Source organism: Ctenopharyngodon idella, chromosome 21, assembly GCF_019924925.1.
Source record: "Ctenopharyngodon idella isolate HZGC_01 chromosome 21, HZGC01, whole genome shotgun sequence".
NCBI classification, from domain to species: Eukaryota; Metazoa; Chordata; class Actinopteri; order Cypriniformes; family Xenocyprididae; genus Ctenopharyngodon; species Ctenopharyngodon idella.
In genome coordinates, this window is record NC_067240.1 from 5,500,142 (window position 1) to 5,525,103 (window position 24,962).

The 24,962-nt window shown below is 35.8% G+C and overlaps 2 protein-coding genes across 3 annotated transcripts; one reads left to right on the forward strand and one right to left on the reverse strand.

Moving 5' to 3' along the window:
* Positions 1–2,580: 2,580 nt before the first annotated feature.
* s100z (S100 calcium binding protein Z) lies at positions 2,581–22,740 on the reverse strand. Of its 2 annotated transcripts, XM_051878706.1 has the most exons (8): positions 22,594–22,740; positions 21,342–21,456; positions 20,561–20,675; positions 20,164–20,278; positions 13,876–14,032; positions 8,480–8,669; positions 7,990–8,146; positions 2,581–3,109 (listed from the first exon to the last, which is right to left on the reverse strand). In XM_051878706.1, exons 7-8 carry the CDS (start codon positions 8,128–8,130, stop codon positions 2,951–2,953), a joined length of 300 nt encoding a protein of 99 aa, XP_051734666.1. In that variant the 5' UTR covers positions 8,131–8,146; positions 8,480–8,669; positions 13,876–14,032; positions 20,164–20,278; positions 20,561–20,675; positions 21,342–21,456; positions 22,594–22,740; the 3' UTR covers positions 2,581–2,950. The 2 variants fall into 2 exon arrangements, with proteins under 2 accessions (XP_051734666.1, XP_051734667.1); XM_051878707.1 differs by lacking the exons at positions 21,342–21,456; positions 22,594–22,740 and adding an exon at positions 20,944–21,215.
* ch25hl2 (cholesterol 25-hydroxylase like 2) lies at positions 17,591–19,497 on the forward strand. Its single transcript, XM_051878705.1, has one exon. The coding sequence runs from the start codon at positions 18,216–18,218 to the stop codon at positions 19,086–19,088; it is 873 nt and encodes a 290-aa protein (XP_051734665.1). The 5' UTR covers positions 17,591–18,215; the 3' UTR covers positions 19,089–19,497.
* Positions 22,741–24,962: the final 2,222 nt, after the last annotated feature.

Sequence of the window (24,962 nt, forward strand, 5' to 3'; positions counted from 1 at the left end):
TAGCAGCATTCTGGCAGTTTATCACAATGAACCGTGATATTACAGGTCGTGTCTCCGCGCTCATGTTTGCAGTCACGCTCCTCTGCTGAGATCTTCATTTGTCCTTTATAAAAATACCCAGGTTGATTGACAGCACCTGGAAATGAGGTTGTGTATCATTCTTACATCACATCGCATCATCGCCGACATCACAAGCTCTCCCAAGTGTGAAACATTAACCGTCCGTTAGAAGACACTAGAAGTCAACTCCAGTCAAAGGACGGAGGACAAAATGGGAAGCACGTCAAACGCAGACAGTTTAACCTTCATAACCTTTATTCGATTGGGGCGAGATCCAGAAACAAGTGTCTTTTACAGGAGTGTCTTTACAGTCAAACCATAATATGCAGAGATAGTGAATTATAATGTACACAGTAGTAGGAAAATAATAAAATATACACACTCTGACTAAATAAAATCTGTTCTAACAACATCATTGAAACACAATTTTATGAATAAATAAAATACTATTTTATTATTTAAAGGGGACCTATTTTGCCCCTTTTCACAAGCTCAGAATACCCCACAGATAATTTATTAATAGCTTGTCAAATTTTGCCCCTATTAGGGTGTGAGCAAAAACACACCGTTTTTGTGTGTCCCTTTAAATGCAAATGTGCTGCTGCTCCCAGCCCCCTTTCCAGAAGAGGGCGGAGCTTTAACAGCTTGTGCTTCGGTTGCTCAACAACAACAAAGCTGGAGAATCTCACGCAGCCAAAATGAGGATTGTCAGTAACGGTGTTCAGCCTTACATTGTTCAAACCAGAGTCGGACACTGATGGAGAGACTCGGGAAGACGTTACAACTTTTAGATTGCATCTGGACGTTTCTGAATGGTTAGTGGATAAATTTATGTAGTTGCTGTGGAGTTGATTCAACTCATTGACTAGCATGTGCCGTCATGTTAATCTTTTCTGCAAATCCAGTGTTGAATTGACCCTAGTTTGTGAAGCGGTCAGGCGTAAAATGACGGCATGGCAACAACACTCTACTCTTCCTCTTCTCTAAAGCAGCCCAACATGGCCTCACCTCCTTTGTTCCGTGTTCTCGGGGGCGGGGTTTATGTAAATTTTAGGGTTTGTGATGTCACTAATCCGGGAAGAAGCTCATTGTAGTCCCTACCAGCCGTTTGTTGTAGTCCTTAAACAGCGAATTCTTTAAAAGAAAATATCTCCCTTTGCATTTGAGCATTGATTATGCTCAAACAGCTTAGTGCAAAGATAAAAAAGTCAAATCATAATCAAGGACCCCTTTAAAGTCTATAAAGTGTACATTATATTTGGAATTAATAAAACAAGTTTGGCTAATATTGTTTACATTTGCTAATGAAACAAGACAGACAGACAGATAGATAGATAGATGGGGGACCTCATATGGGGGAAAAACTGTGCACTTAAAAGTCTTTTAAGTCTTTTATCCCTCTTATCCATTAATGACATAATGCAATTAAAATATGGTGCTTAATTAAAATGACATTTTACATAGCGAGCTTCCTTTTTAACACACTACACTTCTCGCTGATAGTGCATGGGGTAGAGACAGCAAATGCTCAGGAGAAAATGCGTCATACAGTGAGCTGAGCTCTGGAGAGAATATCAAGTGCTCTGTAGAGAGATACTGTGCTGAGGGACAGGCAACGGAAATGAAATGTTTCTGAAGCCGTTACTGAAGCACAGCAGTGTTTCACGGGAAAACAAGACTTCTGGTAAATAATGTGTCTTTTGTCTGATGTATTCCCCAATACTTCAAAACTTTAAGATGGACTATAAACCGCAAGAACACAGTCATCTAGTGCACGGCTGAACTTTATAGAGCAGAGAGCAGGGTGATAAAATAAGATGTGTTCCTGGACCAACATCTTTTAAATACTCTTCCCAGAACAACATTCCAGTCAAACAGACATCCCAAACTCCATATTTCACACAAAGATGAAAATTATGTCCTCATTTACTCACCCTCATGCCATTCCAAACCTTTATGACTTTCTTCTGTGGACAACAAAAGATAAAATATGTGAAACAGTGAAACAGCACACAGAAGTGCATTTGAATTAACCTTCCATTTCCAGTGTGACGAATAAAATGGATGTTTCAGCTGTAATTTTGAACTCCTTTTGGAAAAATTCACACAAGTAAAATTATCATTTTTAATAATAACTGGACAAACTACAGTTTGAAATATAGTAGCAGACTGTTTCACATAGCAAAATAGTAAGCAGTATGCAATGCAAGTTGTGATAGTCTTATCTTCCCTATGAATATCCCAGTTAAATTGCTTTTCAAACAAGAATAAATGTAGGGCACAACTTGATTGTATCCATCGGGAATTGATTGGATGGTTGTGGTTTGCTATTGGTGGATCTCGTGTGAGTGACAGGTTGCCCCGCCCTCATGCCAGTAAACATGTCATTAAAGAAAAGAAGAGTTGTCACTGCAAGAGGTTAGTTATTTTGGTTAAAGATTGCGTGATTACATGAATTAAAAAAATAATGTAGTGCATGAATAAATCATTTATAATAAACACCAATATTCTGTAAAAAAAAAAACAAGACCGTCAATTTTTGATTTCATGGTGACTTTAATAATTTAACGAATGAAAAATTACTAACATAGAAGCAGAGCTCACAGAGACGTCAAACACTATCAGAATTCTGAACCATTGTATTCTACAGACAAAAGAATAATGAAGTATAGCAATCAATAAATACATTCCTTTCATTTCAGAAAAATTTCATTTTAAATAATTGAAATTTTTATAAAAAATGTTATTTAATGTTCAGTTTGCTTTTGGAAAGAAATCAAGGAAAAGACAGCTGCTAACATAAGGACATGAGGACTCATAACATGGTTCATAACAAATGGTTTAATGCATCATAGAGCATTACACATGCAGGGACTTTCATGCATCCCTTTCATTTGCCTTTCTTCTTCTGTTGTTCCTGGAAGAAGTCATTGCACGCGACCGTCAGCGCCGCCACCAGCACGACAAACTCGTTAAAGTCGACTTCATTATCTTTGTTGGAGTCCAGATCGTTCATGATCTTTTCCACCAGCATGGGGTCTTTCTGAGACTAAACAAAGAGAGGATAAACAAAACAACTCAGCACAGTATGTAATATATCAGTTTTATTTTGTGCATTTACAAACCAATTGTTCTGGTACTGGATGCTGATTGGTCAAATCAACATTCCAGCCATGCTAAAATAAAATGTATAATATTTTGTTTTAAAATATTTTGTATTATATATGTAAGCAATAAGGTATGAGAGGCTGTGCTGTATCGTGAATAAGTCACAGCTGAAGGGCGTTGTTAGGCACGAGCCAAAAAAGCCAAAAATATGTATCAATGCAACTTTTATGAAGTAAACTTTCACTAAAAGCCTTCCTTCCACTGGAAAAAAAAGTCCCTGACTGTGAACATCAACAGAAGTTATGCCATTAGATGGCGGCAAAGACTGTCATGAGTGTGTCAGTCAGTAGCGAAGACTTTTACATTGAAAAGACTGAATTGTTGTGAACACGGAACAAGATGCAACTGACAAATGCTTTGACTAGCGCTGTCAGTCACGGGAAAACCCCTTAACTGTTAAAAGGACAAGATAATACATCGGACATTTAAACAGATGTTTTATTATGAACATTGGACTGACCTGAAGAAAAATGCTAAATCTGAATGGAGGTAATAAAATCGCTCACTCGATCTCTTTCTCACAATACTCTTCTACATAATACAGTAAGCTTCAATGAACAATATCAAACATACAGTTTACGTTGCTAAGAGTGGTTACTAAGGGAGTTGTGTAGTGATACACAGAACCGTTGAGTGAAGCGGTCATAGCCGTGTTTTATCGTGAATAAAACACAGCTATTGACCAATCAGAATCAAGGACAGGAACTAACCATTTTATAAAATATAATAAAATATATAATATAATATAATATTAAAATTATAATATTTTTTATAAATTATATTATCAATAAATACATAAAATGCAAAAAACATAAAAAACATATTTAGTGTATATATATATATATATATATATATTAAAAAATACTGTACACAGAAACATATTCGTGCTATAAAATAGATTATTCATGATTTTGATCAGATAATCGATTCACGATTAATCGATTAATCGGGTCGAGTCAAATTGATTAATCGCAATATCTCTCTCTCTCTCTCACACACACACACACACACGCTGTCAAATCGATCGGTTAATCAAATTTCAATCGGTTAATCGATTTTAAGTCAAATTGATTAAACGTGTTCGTGATCATATATATATATATATATATATATATATATATATATATATAAATACTATACATACACATATTTGTGCTGTCAAATCGATTAATCGTGATAAATCGCATCTAACAAAAGTTTGTATATATATTATAGTGTATATAAATATATATATATGTGTGTGTGTGTACATTTAAGTTTAATGCAATTAATCATGATTAATTCGATTTGACAGTATATGTATATGGATTCTGAAAGTATTCAGACCCTTTAATTTTTTGATCACATTTTATGTTGCAGCCTTATTTAAATTATTTTAATGTATATTAATATTAATGAATATATTTATATATATAATATTAAATATTTTATATATATATATAATATATAGAATATATATATATATATATATATATATATATATATATATATATTGATTTAGTAAGATAGATCTTTGTAGAACTGTTTCATTGAAGTTTTTTTCCCACTCTGGATTAAGATTTGTTCTATTGTATTGCTGTATTATCGCTTACAATGCAGGCCCCTTGGGGCCAATAACATATCACACACTGATAAAATCTGAGAGACTTGTTGTTAAAATGCATTGCTTTCCTACAGAAATTGCTTAAGGTTGTGTATATGTTTGTTTTGATATGAGCACTAACTCTATGTCAATAATCCTGTTGCCATAGCCTATTTCCAGACCATCCAAAAAAGATCATCAGATCGGTCTCATGGATGTCCATCCATCTATCCTGACATTCATTCAACATGAGCAGGATTGGGCATAACCCAGTGGCCATGTGTCCATCCCAGTAGTGACGCTGGTAACCACTGAGCCGTGACTGTAAAACCATCAGTAACATCAGTCCATCAGCCTGTGGCTACACTGTATGATTGACTATCTGTGTGTGTGTGTGTGTGTGTGTGTGCGGTTAACACATTAAGCCACCAGACACAGTTTAACATCTCACTCATTACTCTTTCTGCCTCCTAATGTTACAGTACACACTCCCGAGAGAGAGCGCGAGTGTGTAGTGGCGAGGGAGAGGTGCGAATCTATATTGGGCTGTGTTCCAGCCAGTAATTGATGATGCGTAAGCAACAGCCTCCTTCTGATGATGCGTACACAGCTGAGACCCACATCTCACGAAAACACATCCAGCTCATATTTCACCCAAAAAATTAAGTGAAGAAAATGAATAATTATGTAACGTAATGGGGGGAAAAAATGCCTGTTTTTGAATCATTAAAATTTTGTTGCATTGAGACATTATTTGCATGTCAATTATGCACATTTGTCCCCATAATTATAATGCAATCATAACATCCTTTTCAGTTTTTACTTCTTTCAGTCGCATTCAACAGTATTCAACTGTATAAATTAGTATAAATCAGCATAATTTATTTAAATCACTACAAATGAAGACATAACAACAGAAACTAATCTACTAACGTAACCTATATCATATATATGTATGTATATATATATATATATATATATATATATATATATATATATATATATAGGTATATGTGTGTGTGTGTGTGTGTGTGTATTTATTCATTTATTTTTGCATTACAATTATGAATATTGGGGGAGGAATCCTAAAAAACGGTCCTAATAGATAAATAGAATAAATAGATCTTCCTTCAGTAATTAGTCAGTAATTAATTTTTAATAATTTAAATATTACTTATTATTTCAATATTTTATTATTGGGGTGAAATAAGATTCAAATGCGTTCTTTGTTGGGTGAAAGGCAGTACTTTTCCCTAATTAATTACTGTAATTTAATTACTTTAAGGAATTACTCTTAATTTTTCTGTAATTACAGTTATTTCTGATGTAATTACATTAAATACTATATAGACCATAGAACAGTTCTATATGAAACAATAGTGGATTTAACATTAAATTTAATGTCTAATGTTAAAATGTATGTTTTAATTGTAACCTTCTCCCTTGAAATACTTTGGTCAGTTCAAGAATAATTTATGCAGTTTCATGTTATTTATTTGAAAAAATAAAATAATAAAATAAAAGCATGTTTAATGTTGTATTGTTCAACTGGTCAAGGTTGATATGGGATTTAGAAATTATAATAAGTAATGCAAAACTTTTTAGAGAGAGTAATGAGTACAGTAATATGTTGAAGATGTAATTAGTAGCTAATAATTAATTACTTTTAGTAATTAATAACTTATCCAACACTGGTTATATACAGGTTCACGAGATTCACTCAAAGTGGGAGGAGAGGCATTTTATTCTCCTCCACACACACACACACACACACACACACACACACACACACACACACACACACACACACACACACACAAATGCGAAAAGGATCTGTGTGGATACCCTACTTCATCAGAGAGACACACCAGGACGCGGTTTGACCCAAGCTCTGTTTTCATGAACTTCGTCTCATTAATATTCAGATAAAGTTTCCTAATTATGAATGGGGCTAGCTTTATGTAACGATAATGTATCTGATGGGAAAGAAATAATTCATTTAATTCATTTCCTCAGATTTGCAGCCAGCTCAGCAAGAGGTCTGTCCCAGTGTGAGAGCTGGAATTACACGCCTGTGTACACAGGAAATGAATTCAACGCAAACACAGTAAACAAGATGAAAAGTTCATGGAGAAATTAACCAAATCATTATCACTAATCAACACGCCGGAGCCAAAAACTCACTCACATGAATAAGAGTGGGGATATGTGCTGGATGTCAAGATGAAATCTTAAATCTTAATAGATGGAATTAAAGGATTATTTAGGGTTGACTAAGCAGTCAGTGAGGTGATGTTATGGGTTGTTTTCCTGAAGGAAAGAGAGCGCTTTGAACTTTTCCCTCTTGCTCTCTGTGTGTGTGTTCATATATAAGCTCTCAATATGACATGAGGTCAAAAGATTATTTAATTCTCATTATTTAAATTCACTTCCTGATAAGGAAACCAAAATGAACCTCAGTTTCCAGTGCTTGCAAGAAACAGGCTGCAAAGAAATTCATAAACATCCAAAGTGTAATAAACTTGACTTCTATACGCACTGTCAAAATCCAATATAAATCTTGATTGTGACAAATGCACTATGGTAGGTAACTTCTTGCCATAACTTCTACTGTAAATTAACTTGTTTTATTCATTTTAAAAAATGCAAATATATCATATATGACTGAATTAACCTGACTCCATTAGGTTACACCAACAAAAGTTATTTTTAAGAGTAAGTTCAGAAATATTTCCTTATGGAAAACAATGCACATCTTCACTTTTAAAGCATATTTATTGTGTGTATATATATATATATATATATATATATATGTATGTATGTATGTATGAATTATATTTAATAATACATATATTAGAATAATACATTTATATATTTTCTAAAATTATATATATATTATATATATATACATTTCTATAAATTCAATTATTAATAAATAAATACAAATATATATATATATATATATATATATATATATATATATTCTAAATGTGCATATATAAATAGTATAAATTCTGTTTAATGATAAATATAATTTCCCAGTGTGGATTAAGATTTGTTTATTTCAGTCTTTATAATGCAGGCCCCTTGGGGCCAATAACATATCATATTCTGATAAAAGCTAGAAAGATCTACGCAAATGATCAAGCTAAAGCAGAGACTGTGTGAAGATTGCTAACCGTGAGAAAGTCGGTGAGTTCGCTGTTTAGAAGTTCCTTCAGCTCTCCTTTACTGAGCTTGTATTTGTCTCCCTCGCTCCCCGAGTAGTTGTGGAAGACTGTGATGAGGGCATCCATGGCTCCCTCCAGTTTACTGGGCATGGCTGCTGCAGAGCACCTGTGGAGCAGAGAGGAGACATGTTCAGTTCGTTCCAACCCGACCGCTGCTGGTCATGCATTATAATACTTTCAATGTTGTTCTATCTTAAAGGTTACATTTTAGCTTACCATTTAGTGGCCATATTCACTAATAAACACTTCAAAAATATCCTGATATCCTTCTGGACATGGTACCATGAAATTACTTTGGCATATGAATTTGATAATCATTCAGTTCCATGATGTATATCAAAGTACCATCACTATATTGTGGTACTGTCACAGTAAAAGAGCCTTCTTTCAAACATCAACTGAGGTCTAAAGTTTGTTGGCTAAGAGAAAAGTGTCTTACCTTGTTCAGAGCAGAGAAGTGAACTTCTGAGTGCGTTTGCGAACAAATTGTTTTCTGGAGTGGGTTGAAGTTGTTTATGAGGTAACCCGTGCAGGAAAACACCCTCCTCTGTTGTGACGATGTGTCGTAGCTCAGGTGTTGCACCATAGTAACCCTGTGATCTTGATCCGCACCCTGCCACACACCTGCACTGAAAACACACTCGAAATAAAAGAGCAGCGGCCTCCTGAGAGTCCTTGATACAGACAGACACACACACACACACACACACACACACACACACACACACACAAAGCGCATATGCAGAACTAACTTCACTTTTATGAGCCATTTATGCTCTGCTATAATCTACTGGTGTTTTGGTGATTTTCAATGGATGCATGAAGTCAGTTTTCCTCAAGTTCACAGGTGGCATGTTCATCAGATCAACTATGAACATGATCCACTAAAGCATCACAAACACAAAGTCTCCAAATTCTTGAACAGCATATCTATTTTTAATCATTTAAAACTTAACACAAGTCATTTCTGTGTTATATTTCATTTAAAAACTGCTTGTGCCAATTTCCTTCGAAATAAATGGCCTTATTCATTTTTTATATAATGCAATGACATTCTACTGTTCAAAAGTATGGGGTCAGTATGATTTTTTAAATACCTTTTTTCAGCAAGGATGTATTAAATAGATCAAAAACAACAGTAAAGACATTTATGATATCATAAAAGCTTTCTATTTCAAATAAACGCTGTTCTTTTGAATTTTCTATTCATCAAAGAATCCTGAAAATATTATACAAAAATATTAAGCAACTGTTTTCAACATTGATAATAATCGAAAATGTTTCCTGAGCAGCAAAACAGCATATTAGTATGATTTCTGAAGGATCATGTGACACTGAAGACTGGAGTAATGATGCTGAAAATTCAGCTTTGATCACAGGAATAAATTACATTTTAACTTATATTATAATAGAAAACAGTTATTTTAATCTGTATAATATTTCACCATATTATTGTTTTGCAATTTCAACCTGGTGAGCAAATGAAACTTATTTTGAAAACATTAAAAAATGTTACCAGCCCCAAACTTTTACTATAGACTGATTAAACTAGCTTATCCAGCAAGACATTCTTGGTCAACCTGCTTCACCAGAAATATTATGCTGGTTGACCAACCAGACCAACACCAAAACAGCTTTAGCCAAGCATAAACCAGCCTGGACCATATAGAAATCCATGCTTTCATTAGTAAGCTACAGTGGAACTGAAGCTAGAAAAATACAAAGCAGTGAAACAGAAAACAAAGAACCTTTTTAAAGAGAATTTATTCAAAGAATTATAATTATAGTATGATGATGGAGATGCATGGCAGGACAGTTCACCTTGTCTCTAAGGCATTTTGGTGCCTAGATATGGCAAAGGCCCCCTGGGTTGTACACTGCCTGCCCCACGTCAAAAGGGCCACCCTCATGTCTCAATACAGCTGGAGCACCAAAGGAAGGGTTCAGAGTCATGGAATCTGACATCACACATGACTCAGTTTAATTCATGTCCGCAGCACAAACGGAAGGCTACGTGTTTAACAAAATTAACAAGGTACAGTTAGAAGAATTATAATAGTGATGCTTGCCTTATCAAGCCCCTCTAAAAGCAGTTTATCAGACATCAGCATTTGTCCTTGATGCATACAAAAAGGCTCATTTTTGTCATTAAGTCACTGCAACTAATCAAATAACAAGGCCTATTACCGCCTGGGGAATGAGAGCGTGAGTGAGAGAGATGATAAGAGACTATTATTAAGGTTCTCTACTTGGCTCATCACTTGACCAGAGCTCATTTATTTAATCACGTGATTATTAGTGATTCATAGTACTAGAAGTCCAGATCTAGAATATGAACACAGTTGGAGAGAGAGACATGAAGGTTGTGTTTCATTTGTGATATAGCCTACTACAGTATGTGGCTTAAAGGGATAGTTCACCCAAAAATGAAAATTTGATGTTTATCTGCTTACCCCCAGGGCATCCAAGATGTAGGTGACTTTGTTTCTTCAGTAGAACACAAATGCGCATCCGGTTGGTGAGGTGTGAACGCGTTCTGATGACGGTGCGAGACATAATTTCCGTTGTCAGAGCACGTTCAGACCTCACCAACCGGATGCGCAAGGCAGTTGGACATAGTGGTGTTTTAGTGGTAAAAAATGATATAAATACTATTCGGTTTCTCGCACAAACCGATCGTTTCGTGTCTTAGGACATGTGTCGTCACGAGCCGCAGGGTTTAATTTGGATTTGTCTGTGCATGTTTTTTTGACTCTTATAGATGGAGTTCCCATTGACATGCATTATACGACTGACAGACCGCAACGGCTGGAGTTAAAAATCATCATTTGTGTTCTACTGAAGAACAAAGTCACTTACATCTTGGATGCCCTGGGGGTAAGCAGATAAACATCAAATTTTCATTTTTGGGTGAACTATCCCTTTAATTAATTAAAGGCCCATTCACACCATGAACGATAAAGATAGGCTAACTATATTAAGGCACAATAACTTTCTGATTATTATAAGCAGGCGCTGCACTATTGTTGTTTGCAGCTTTAAATTCACTTGATTTAAAGTCACTTGATTCTGATTGGCTGGGAATGTTTTTATCGTTCATCCGCTGGAAAACCGTTTTCGTTATTGTGGTGTGGACATCTCTTTTCTCATGGAATTTTTAAAACTTTTATTAAGCGATTATTAAAACGTTATCGTCCTTGGTGTGAACTCTAGTTGTTTTTGTTCTATTTTGTCTGGTTCTGCATGTTCAGAGAGGTTCAGTGCTTCGATTGGAAACACCAGCATCATCCTCCGAGCAAAAGCGTTTACGTCACGACTATTATTGCTCAAAGGAACGGGACACGATGACGTACGTGGCGTTCTTGTTTTCCTAAACCTGGGCTAATAATCCCATGGAGTTTGCTCCTATAGGTTTAAAAAAACTTAAGGACATTAATTTGTGAAAATCAACATTTATCTATTATTTATTTAATATTAAAAGAACGAAAATGCAGACTTAATAAAGTGTCGTCGTGTTTCGAGACCTATCTCTCAAAGGATCAAGACGAGTCTATTTTTTCCTCCTGATTTTACCTGAGGGAGAGAGCAGAGGGGGGTCAGGATGAGGCTCAGGTGTGTTTCACCCCCACCCCTCCCAGCTAAAAGTGTTTTCCGTTCATTAAGATGATGAAACGTTTCCCTTCGAACTGCTGTGTGAATTAGAGTGAGAGAATCTATTGAACTTGCATTATGAGCAATGAGTGACAATAATCACGCAAAAATTGTTAATTTTTCATGTAAATTCTCAGTATTCATACTACTGTAATTGTCTAAACATCATTGAAGTAGACAGCAAAATGCAGCACATGTTAGTTTCATCATCTTGTGATGGCTCGTTTCTGCTTGCTGTTTTAATGGCGATGTGTTTCTGACCTCTAGTGGCTCAACTTTGACAGTGTCATTTTAGTAGGCTATCAAGATATTACAGTTTTTCACAATTGCTAAGACGCTAAACCCCATTCTCTCAACCAAATTCAACCCATTTGTCGAATAAATCACTCTTTCTTCAAAACCTTAAACAAGTTCAGGTAGTTAGACACCATTTGCAAATCTCATGCACTCTTTTTGCAAAACTCTAAACGGGTCAATGACGTGACGGGTCATTTTTTTTTTGTCCCAAGGCCTTAATAATAATAAAAAACAAAGATATGACATCCAAAGTATGTAAGGTAGTACATCTAGATCTCTTTTATTGAATCCAAAAGGTTTTAATTATATTTTTCTACATATAAAGGTATTTAAAATATTCTGAAGTGTCAAAAGGTCATTCGGTTTAACCGTCCAAAGGCCAATACAGCCATTTAATTTGTGATTAAAATATCTTAAAATGTAATAAATGTATATATTTCTTATTCTGGCATGATTTTATATCATCATATATCAACATAGTGCAAAATGGTATTAAAATTATGTGTAGAAGTTGTTGCTTTGTTATGAGAAAGAATGTCCGGAAAAATGAATTTTATTGATGTCTTTCGGAGTAACCAATATAAAGGGACCGCAAGTCATGCAGTCAATATCAAAACTGAGCCACACCTAAGCCTTATAGCCCAATATGCAATTGCCAACACAGAATATTAATATTTGGTATTGTTATATTGTATTTATCTTATTTGCCATTATTAGTTTTGTGTAATAATGTTTTGGCAATACTGTATGTACACATAATCATGGCAATTAAGTACCAAATTTGGTCTCATTTACTTAAGTATTCATATGTAACATTTACAAGTAGAAAAATGTACTTTTGTTATGTTTAGATAGGTGCAAAAACACGCTAACCATTTTATACATGCATCCAATCTAAAGAAACATGTAACAGACAGACTAGTGTAATTAACAACCAAATTAATTAAAGGTAAACTTTTGTCCCTCTAGTGGTTAAATAATCATTTATCTTAAACATTATTTAAAGTCCCCATTTTGATCACCAAAATAAAATATTTAAACATTTTTTCCTGTGAAAAAAAATTTCTTCATGCTATAAAATAGCTTGAATGTAACTCTACACCCTTGCTTCATTTAATATACGTGGATCAATGAATATGCTAATTAGCTCCGCCTCCACTAACTCGCACGATCTCAGAGATCCACTCGGTCAACTTACTGAGGTAAATGTTTTGCTAATGTTACACAAACCATGTTCCCGTTTGCAATCTCAGAGTCAGACCACTGCCTTCTACAAAAATCAGCATCCTTAGAAATGCTTTGAAGCACTCAGAATGTCAGTGGAGTAAGGTATATAGTTCATCATAACATCGTAATATACATCATACACCCGCTATTATTGCTAAATCGACACGATTTTCCATATCAACAGAAAAATATACCGGGATAACCTGGCTTCTTGAGACTCCCCTGCCTCAGAACGTTTATAGTTAATGATATGCTAAAGCCTGCCAGCATGATGATTACAATGTTATAAGGTAGTCTGTGACGTAAGAAACACCAGCGAGTGTCAGAGTCTTTAGATCAATGCAGTTTTAAAGAGAAAATACTCAGCAATGGTGTTGACATGAATTTGCACATGGTTTGTCTTAAAACATATTAAAAACACCACATAGACATATAAACAACATTAAAAACTTGATTTTCACCACAGGGGGACTTTAAATGATAATTTTAAACACAAAAAAGTTGCATGGTGTACCTTTAATTAAAACTAAATCCATAAAATGATCCCATGATGGGCACCTATAAAAGTTCTATAAGAAATACCTGATAGAAACCTTTAAGTTTCTATATAGAACCTTTCCTTCCAAGAGTGTAAACTCCAGAATAGTAAAGGTGAAATACCTGGAGGCCTCATGTCTGTGAAAGCTGCAGGCTAGAAATCACTGCAACCAGATGATGATGAGCAACTACAGGAGCAGACAGCTAATCCTGGTGCTCTTCGCAGCAAGTGAACTGGGCTGAAAACCTCCGTCAAGCTGTAGTGGCTTTGATTGAGCATCTGTGATGAGAAACAATGCCAGTTCAAGTCTCAACAGATCACAAAAATGCTGAAAACACTTTTATGCTAATGAAAGAACAAATATACATTGTTATGCAATAGATGCGAACGGGAACAGCTCACTTGAAAAGGAAAATTATCATCATTTACTCATTTCAAACCTGTATGCATTTTGTTATTCTGTGAAACAAGAAAGATATATATTTGGAAAAATTGTTGTGGGTGTTTTTTTTTTTTTTTTTGTCCATGCAATTCGAACCCAGAAGCGCTGCACTGTGTTTACAAAAGAGAAGAAAGAAGAGAAGAAGTGAAGAAATTGTTGAATAAAGTCGTTATTTTGTTTTGTTTTTGTGCACAAAAAATATTCTCGTCACTTCATAACATTAAGGTTGAACCACTGCAGTCACATGGACTATTTTAATGATGTCTTTACTACCTTTCTGGACCTTGAAATTGGTTATGAAATTGCTGTGTATAGGGAGGTCAGAAAGCTCTCGGATTTCATCAAAAATATCTTAATTTGTGTTCCGAAGATGAATGAAGGTCTTACGGGTCTGGAACGACATGACGGTGAGTACTTAATGACAGAAATGTCATTTTTGGGTGAACTAACCCTTTAAGGTCACTGGTGTTTAGCCAGTCTTCACATACTTGAAATACTGTCAAACTAAAATGTCACATTCTGGAAAAAAAAGTCAAGTCAATTTTATATCAATGCCATTTTTTATGCATTGATATGAATATCTTATACGTAGATTACTTACAAATTGTGATCAGTTACTGATTCCAAATTACATGACAAAAATTGTAGTTAATGACGTAATCCATTACATTACACATTTTAGGTAATATAATCGGACTACTTTTTGATTACTTTTAGATTACTTTTGACATAACTCATTTATTACATTGAATTTAATAGGATAATATTGTACCATATTGATATAAAAATACGGTTGCACTTTATTGTACAGTCCTATTCAGCATGTACTGCTATGTACTTACTATAGCAATTACAATAACTGGGTTATAACAAGGTACTAACCCTGAACCAACCCCTAAATCTAACCTTAACCCATGTAGTTACCGGTACATTCTTGGGTAAGTAGCCTACACTGTAAGTACACATACTGCGAAATAAATTGTAACCAAAAATGCAAAGTGCAAGAAATATATTCTTTATCATTTTACATTTTGTATCAAAGATACAGCAATGGTTGAATGACTTACTGAGAGATAATTCAAATAATAATTAATGTTTAAAACATGAAAAAATAAGAATTAGGGAGATTCACTAAATTACACCGTAAAAAATGATTTTCATGATTTGTTATCACATTTTTTCTTTTGTCAAATCAATAATTAATGTGGTTAGATAACATAATATTTTGAGTTTCTGTTGATTAAATCAATCGCCTTCATTGTATTAACTCAAATTTTTAATTTCAATAAACTCAAAATTTTAAGGTGGCAACTTACTTTTTTAAGTTAAACCAACAATCCTTTTTTACAGTGTATGAATGATTTACTGCCATTGTGTGAATAATATGTAATCATGTAGTCTGATTATGATAGATTATATAATCTAATTACAAGTACTTAATTTTTGAAATCTGATTATGCAATCCAGATTACATGTAATCAGTTACTACCCAGCACATTAATAGCTGAAAACCATGACTCTTCACCTTTAAGCATTAAGCATGTCTGTCAGCCACTAAATGACTCATAAGTGATTCATATTTTTATTTAGTAGTTGTATCTAGGCTTTATTCCACCATTTTCTATGATTTATTTATACATCCTGTGCTAACAATTAGTTTACAGATATATATCCTTAAAAATCATACAAATCAAAGAACGATGTCATCCCTATCATTAAGGATGTTTTTTTGTTGTTTTTTTTTGCGTGAGAAGTGGATCATTACTGACTCCATAGAGAGCGGCTCAGTGGCTGTCTGCCCTCTCCTGCTCTCAGCTTTTTTTCTGTTTGAACAAACTACTTTATTCTGTTAAAATAATTATGCATGACCACAGTGACATCCAACTGCAACTTCCTGGTCTGAAAACATCAAAATATAAACAAGGGCTTTTCATCTCAGTGAAGGACTGACAGAAAAGCTATGATTAATGAGAGACAGAAGACAAAGAGAGAGAGAGAGAAAACTGGGCTGTACAGGCCTACTCATCCTTATACAGAGATGGGTTGTTCAAGATGCATTTTCTACTCAAGTCTAGCCAAACAAACATATGAATATTAATGAAAATGTTGTATAATGTCAGTTTATGTAAATGTCATGCTAATCCATTTATATTAATAGAAGGTTTTGGAAGGTGCAACAGGCAATGAGATGATGTGGTAAAAAAAAAAAAATCTGCTGTAATGCTGAGGTCAGTTGCTCTACATATATGTTTCAACATTTGTCTGTTACACAAACACAACGTAAAGCAGTTAAAGAAATAGTTCACCTAAAATAAAAATTGTCAGTTTTCTTACCCTTGTGTCATGTCACGCATGACAAATGTGGAACAAAAATGGAGAAATATTGTGCAATTACAATGAATGGGAACTGGAGCCTAAAAAAGGATGCAAAAGCACTATAAAACTAGTCAAAAAAGCCTGGTTTATAATAAAAGTTTATTTTAAGAATGTAAGCGTTCTGAAGTCATAAAATAGCTTTCGGTGAGACACCGTGAGTGAATGTAGCACTAATTCGTGAACAAATCGTTATTTGATTCAGGTCTTTTTTGTTACTTATGTCATGAATGTGACAGCAAAAGCTAAGACAAATGGCAGGATTTTCAGTAAATAATGACTAAAATGTTATGTTTCCTACAAAAAGCTGTCATTTGACTTCAGAAGTTATGGACCATGATACTTTTAAGGTGCATTTTTGACACTTAAAACAGTTTTTAATCGCAATTTATTGCAATTTTATTAAAAGGGCAACCCATACATCAATAAAAATAAATAAATTAAAAAAAAAAATCACCTTTTGCTTTTCAAGGAAGAAAAAAAGTCATACAGGTTTAGAAGAACATGAGTAAATATTGCCAAAATTTTAATTTTAAAGTGAGCTTTAAGTGAGCTATAACTCACAATCCAATTCCAAAATAATTTCTGATTTCTGATGCAAGTCTATTTTTTTACAAACAGTATTATTTTAGTATAATTTATATACTATTATAGTATTTATTTTTATTCATTTATATTTTTATATTTCATTTATATTTTAGTTTTCCATTTTAATAATTTTGTTATATTTATTTCTTTAAGAATTTTAAAGAGTACTAATTTAGTACTAATTTTCGTTCAAGTTTATTTATTATCAACTTTTATTTTAGCTTTATTTCAATTAACCAAAAAAAGTTTTGTTATACAGATATATAGTTATAAAAGTTATATATTATATATTAAATTATACAGTTATAAAAAGTTTTAGTTAACAATATCAACATTTCAAACATTGTAAATCTTATGCAAATATTGTGCATAAAACTTGTACCAAGATATATCTGATCTGACATGGAAAAAGAAAGTTGGTATCACAGCCTTAAACTTTGTTATTGTCAATTATCGGCTGTGCACTTTTAAGTGTATGATACCTGCACACTGTAAACACATTTACACCACCTCATTGAACAGAATTAACAATGACATTTCCATTCTGAACATGAATTTTTGTGCATTGTTTGAGACAGAATTACAATGCATCATTTTGATCTCCATTGTTAGTAATTTGTGTGCAATACAGATGATTGATATCAAGCAAACAAACAGAGATCTCTCTGGCTCTTTCTCTCCATTTCTAGGCCAGAAATGAGTGGTGCAGGGACTTAACGGTTCGGCTGGTCAAATGTTGGATCATCCTCGAACTACCAATGAAAGAGCATTCACACAGACACACACCATACCAAGAGAAGGGGAGCGTGGTGGGGGGGTGTGAGAGAGAGAGAGAATGAAAGAGAGAGAGAGAGACGCTACAGATGCAGGAGGTGGTGCTTGGACACATTTTAGAGGCGTAAAGGCCTGCCTCATTTGGTGCAGATCAGATCATTTACAAAAAGCAACATCCACCACTCAAAACAAGAGAAAGTCGCCGCCGGCCGCTGCCAGCATCCTCACCATCCTGCAGCAGCAGTAACAGCCGCCGGCTGTTGCATCAACAACACGTAGCTGGCCATGAGTCCTGGCAGTATGCGCGGCATGCTGGACATCAGCAACGCAACCTGGGCTCTGTCGGAGCGCTCCGTGCTGCAGCCCATGTGGGATTACCTCCAGCAGAACCACGAGAGCAGCTTGCGCTCGCCGCTGTTTCCCGTCATCCTCTCGGTGTCCATGTACCTGGTGCTGGTGTTCTTCTACACCGTGCTGGACCTGCTGGCGCCCACCTGGCCCTCCATCCGCCGCTACCAGATCCACCAGGACCGCACCGTCACCTGGTCCAACATCGGAGCCACCTTGGCGCTCACCACGTACAACCATCTGCTCTACATCTTCCCCGCCGCCGTGGCCCAGTGGCTCTGGCGGCCACCCGTGCCGCTGCCCCGCGAGGCGCCCACGCTCACCGCCTTCCTGCTGGGCATCGTGGGCTGCACGGTGGTGTTCGACTTCCAGTACTACCTGTGGCACCTTCTGCATCACCGCGTGGGCTGGTTGTACCGCACCTTCCACGCGCTCCACCATCAGTACCGGCAAACCTTTAGCCTGGTCACGCAGTACCTGTCCGCCTGGGAGCTCTTCAGCGTGGGCTTCTGGACCACCGTGGATCCTCTGCTGCTCCAGTGTCACTGTCTCACCGCCTGGGCGTTCATGCTGTTCAACATCTGGGTGTCCACCGAGGATCACTGCGGGTACGACTTCCCTTGGGCGATGCACCGTCTGGTTCCCTTCGGCCTTTGGGGCGGCGCGCTGCGGCACGACGCTCACCATCAGCAGCCGGGCACCAACTTTGCGCCTTTCTTCGCTCACTGGGACTGGCTGGGGGGCACGGCGACCATGCCGGCTCCCGTGAAGACAAAAACACAGAGAGAAAAGGACGAAAAGGAAGCCTGAGGCTCGCTTTCCCTTTCACACCCTCGCTCTCATCTCTCTCCTTTCGCTCCATCTGTCCCGCCCTGTCTCACACATTCCCCGCCGCTATTCATCTTCTTCCCGAACTGCAGATCAAGTGTCTTACTAACAAACCAGTAGAGGAGAAGCAGAGCTAAACATTCCCAATGGTTCTTGAATGTATAAAAGTGTCTTTTCTTGCAAATCTATCTATTTTTCTAAAATGAAAAAAACCTCTTCAGCATTGGCCAATTTATGGAGGTTTTGTGGGATATCTCAGGTTAGTAGTTTTGGCCTTATGTTCGCGATGTCTTTTTAAAGAGGTTACTTGTGTTCAAAATTGCTTGTGTTCCAATGCTTGTTATTGTATTTTTCACTAAACTTCAGTCAATAAAATGCTGTTGTTTGTTAAGTTTGCCTTCAGCTGTGTTGATATGCATTTGAGGACATTTGCAACCTTTGGTTTGCTCTAAAAAAAGCACTGACCGTTACAATCGTTAGAGGAGAGGACTGTATGAAGTAACACTGTGGGTACACACAGGCATGTTGGCTAACAGTGACTGCTAGAAAGCTCTAAGACTACTTACATCATCACTGGTGCTGCTTGCATTTGCTAATATAAATAAAAAATGCTCAAAGCACAGACAATATGAGCTTGGTAATTAGATTGACACAACTATTGTAAAGTTTAAAGGTACAGATCACTCAAAAATGAGAGTTTTATAAATTTAATCGGACTCATGTCATTCCAACTTCACATTATTGTCTTTCTTCCATTAAACATGAAATCAGATGTTCGGTAGAATGTCTGAGCTGCTCTTTCAGTGAAAGTGGAAGGTGATTTTACAGCCAAGCAATAAAAAAAGACAAAAAGCACCATGAAATGAGTGTTGTGCACTATATTCTAAGTCTTCTGAAGCCCAAAAAAATGTGTCTATTGGTTGGCTATTGGTTCTCACATGTCACATGACCAATTGCGATATGGAAAGTTGAAAAAAATGTGTCTGTAAAAGATAACTACACAGGGCTTAAAGGGACAGTTCATCCAAAAATGAGAATTCTGTCAGAATTTACTCACCTTCATGTAATACCCAGTCCATATTATATTCTTTCTTTTGAGAAGCACAACATGAGATGTTCGGTAGAATGTCCGAGCTGCACTTCCAGCAAAAGTGGGTGGTTATTTAGCCAAGCTGTAAAAAAAGACAAAAAAAAGCACCATAAAATGATAGTTGTGCACCATATTACAAGACATTTGAAGCCATATGATAGACTAGTGTAAAAAACTAAGCCACCAGATCTCACACCAGGATGGACGTCACTGAGCCCAAACACTATTGGTTCTTGCATGTCACATGACCAATCGCGATATGGAAAGTTGAAAAAAAATGTGTCTGTAAAAGACATTTGAGAACTACATAGGGCTTAAAGGGACAGTTCATCCAAAAATGAGAATTCATTCAGAATTTACTCACCTTCATGTCATTCCCAGTCCATATTATATTCTTTCTTTTGAGAAGCACAACATGAGATGTTCGGTAGAATGTCCGAGCTGCACTTCCAGCGAAAGTGGGTGGTTATTCAGCCAAGCTGTAAAAAAAGACAAAAAAGCACCATAAAATAATAGTTGTGCACCATATTACAAGACTTTTGAAGCCATATGATAGAATAGTGTAAAAAACTAAGCCACCAGATCTTACGCCAGGCTGGACATCACATGACCAATCACATGACATCACATGACCAATCATGATATGGAAAGTTGAAAAAAATTTGACTGTAAAAGACATTTGAGAACTGCATAGGGCTTAAAGGGACAGTTCATCCAAAAATGAGAATTCTGTCAGAATTTACTCACCTTCATGTCATTTCCAGTCCATATGATATCCTCTCTTTTGTGAGGCACAAAATTAGATGTTCAATAGAATGTCTGAGCTGCTCTTCCAGCAAAAGTGGGTGGTTATTTAGCCAAGCAACAAAAAAAAGCACCATAAAATGAGAGTTGTGCACCATATTACACGACTTTTGAAGCCATCTGATAGACTTGTGTAAGAAACAGATAAAAAATTAAGCCACCAGATCTCACGCCAGGATGGACATCACTGAGCTCAAACGCTATTGGTTCTCGCATGTCATATGACCAATCGCAATATGGAAAGTTGAAAAAAAATGTGACTGTAAAAGACATTTGAGAACTACATAGGGCTTAAAGGGACAGTTCATCCAAAAATGAGAATTCTGTCAGAATTTACTCACCTTCATGTCATTCCCAGTCCATATTATATTCTTTCTTTTGTGGAGCACAACATGAGATGTTCGGTAGAATGTCCGAGCTGCACTTCCAGTGAAAGTGGGTGGTTATTCAGCCAAGCTGTAAAAAAAAAAAAAGCACCATAAAATGATAGTTGTGCACCATATTACAAGACTTTTGAAGCCATATGATAGACTAGTGTAAAAAACTAAGCCACCAGATCTTACGCCAGGCTGGACATCACATGACCAATCACATGACATCACATGACCAATCATAATATGGAAAGTTGAAAAAAAAATTGACTGTAAAAGACATTTGAGAACTGCATAGGGCTTAAAGGGACAGTTTGTACAAAAATAAAAATTATGTCATCATGATAATTAGTTATTTTGATATTTTTCACAAAAGAAGATATTTTGAAGAACATCAGACTCAAATTGCACATACAAAAACTGTTGAAACAAAATATTTTTCGTCATGTTCTGCAGAAGAAAGAACATCAAACAGGTTTGGTATAACATGAGGGCAAGTAAACGATATGAGAATTTTCTATTTTGCGTGAACTGTCACTTTAAATTTTGGTCTGTTTCTCATACAAAGCTATCAAACAGATTCAGAAAACTGAATATATAGAGTATGAGTCATATATGGACTACTTTAATGGATTGAAACGACAAGGAGGGAACGTAAATGATTACAAAAATGATGTACTATAAGAACAATGTATTTACTCTTCAGGATATGGATGTCCAACCGGCCTGAACATACGCCACAGCATGCAGTGTTTGTTTTCTGCCGTCGTTCGGTTCTATGCCACACTATGTTATTCGACAGTTTTACATAAGAGAAGCCCGCAGAGGATCTGGGCTGAGATCAGTCTACAGCCAAAGCAGAGAGGCAATGCTAATTAATCATCTTCTCTTTCAGCCTCCTACTGATCCCTCTGGCACATGGAGAATAGCTCCCCATGCTTTAAGAGAGAGAGAGAGAGAGAGAGAGAGAGAGAGAGAGAGAGAGAAAGAGAAATTCAGATAAAGTTGGCTTATGACACCAAGAACTGAACAATTTCGGATATGATTCTGATTTTTTCACATTAAGATGCCAGCATGCAATGTCATATAAAACGGAAGACCTTTAGCAAAGGGGGCGGAGGTGCTATCTGTAACCTTTGACTAGTTTGGAGGAGGCCAAACAAACAAACAAACATAAAAATCTGAGCTTTGCGGTGTTTGTGCATGCGAGGCTGAGCAGTACCTGGCTCTCGTCCAGCAGCTCAGTATCTCTGAAGACCTCAGGCTGAGCTCTCTAAACAGTAAGTTGTTATCTGCAGCTCAGCACAGGAAACCCTGGACCATTTCCCATCAGGCACTGTTGTGGACGCCTCCCCCTCTGGCACTGCAACAGAGGGGTCCTTTAGGAATGTGGAAACTGGGAGAAAATGTGGACTGTGTTTTAAGCAAGTAGTTATGCAGGAGAGATAAGATAATACTGAGACACACAAACGGGTTAAATGTGTACATCTGAGTGATATGACATGATATAAATCCCCTAAATGCTCAATAGAATAATCTATGATCTATTATAAATGATAACCAGAAACATTTTCACCTTCCATTTGCATTTGTATTGAACAATGAGAGACATTGATCACCCAAACTGACATTAAAATACCAAGAAATAAACTCACTTCTGAATACAAAATAGGTCTATATCTCAGAATAATCATCAAAGTTCACCAATATGATTGGCTAATGTATAATGCAAAATGTTACATTATGCAAATATTCTGTATGCAACGCCCATATGACCTACTACATCTGCCAAAATTTGCAACAAACAGCAGAGCACACTACACTCCAAAAATGCAATGTGTTTGACTTGAATGTTCTCTCTCTCTCTCTTTGACTGCCAATAGTGGCACATTTTTACTCAAAAACTGGAATAAGGATGCAAAATAACTATTTCTGGGATGATAACTAGACACCGTCTAAATTAACCATGCAACACTGGTCATGGGACAACCGTGCAGCATACTGCCTTTCGAAATATATTGTTTAATATTGCATATTTTACATATTATTTTAAAAACAGTAGGTAGTATACAGTACATACTGTGCAGTACACTGGTCCTCCATTCTGAACAGCCACTGAATACATACATGAAAAATCAAGTGCTGCACTTACCAGATCTGTACAGTAGATGTCGCTGTGTTCAATACTCGTCCATCAACGTGACTGATACTGAGAGATAATTGTAGTCATTCATAGTAAAAGATACAATTGAGAAATCGAGTACATAACAGTGTTATTTTAGTATGATTGAGATACTATTATAGTTTTAATTGATATTTTGAATTAGTTTTTATTTTCATATTTTTGTTTCATTTTTAATTTCAAGGTTTTAGTTATTTTGTTGTGTTTTTGACATTTTTTATAGTTTTTTTCTTAAATGTCTATATATCTTTTATTATTTTTATTTCAGTTTTAGTTATTTTAGTACATCAAGTTAAACTAAATGAAAATAAGAAATATTGCCTTGGCAACTAGCTGAAATAGTGTTTTTTAAAGATTTATTTATTTATTTTATTTCAGTTAATGTTCTTTTTTCAAGTAACGAAAATTATTTTTATGGTTTTCTTTTGTTTTTAGTTATAGATAACTGTAATATAGTACAAAACACTGTCACTCTACTTTAACCTCAATAAATTTCAAATTATTCCACATTATATTAAAGGGTTAGTTCACCCAAAAATGAAAATAATGCCATTTATTACTCACCCTCATGTCATTCTACACCCGTAAGACCTTCATTCATCTTCGGAACACAAATTAAGATATTTTTGATTAAATCCGATGGCTCAGTGAGGCCTGCATTCAAAGCAATGACATTTCCTCTCTCAAGATCCATAAAGATACTAAAAACATATTTAAAACAGTTCATGCGAGTTCAGTAGTTCTACCTTAATGTTATAAAGCGACGAGAATATTTTTGTGCGGCAAAAAAAATAAAAAAAATAATGACTTTTCAATAATATAGTGATGGGCGATTTCAAAACACTGCTTCGGAGCTTTACGAATCGAATCGGTGACTCGGATCTCCTATCAAACGGCTAAACTGCTGAAATCACGTGACTTTGGCGCTCCGAGTCACTGATTCGATTCGTAAAGCTCCGAAGCAGTGTTTTGAAATCGCCCATCACTATATTGTTGAAAAGTCATTATTTTGTTTTTTTGGCGCACAAAAATATTCTCGTCGCTTTATAATATTAAGGTAGAACTACTGAACTCGCATGAACTGTTTTAAATATGTTTTTAGTACCTTTATGGATCTTGAGAGAGGAAATGTCATTGCTGTGAATGCAGGCCTCACTGAGCCATCGGATTTAATCAAAAATATCTTAATTTGTGTTCCGAAGATGAATGAAGGTCTTACGGGCGTAGAACAGCATGAGGGTGAGTAATTAATGACATTATTTTCATTTTTGGGTGAACTAACCCTTTAAGGTAATTTGTCCATTTGCATTGTACTTTACATACACAGTTAGGTAAGTAAAAAACAGAAAAGAAAAAAAAAAAAGACTGCACTAACATTTGATGTTGAATGATGAAATGGTGCAATGTCT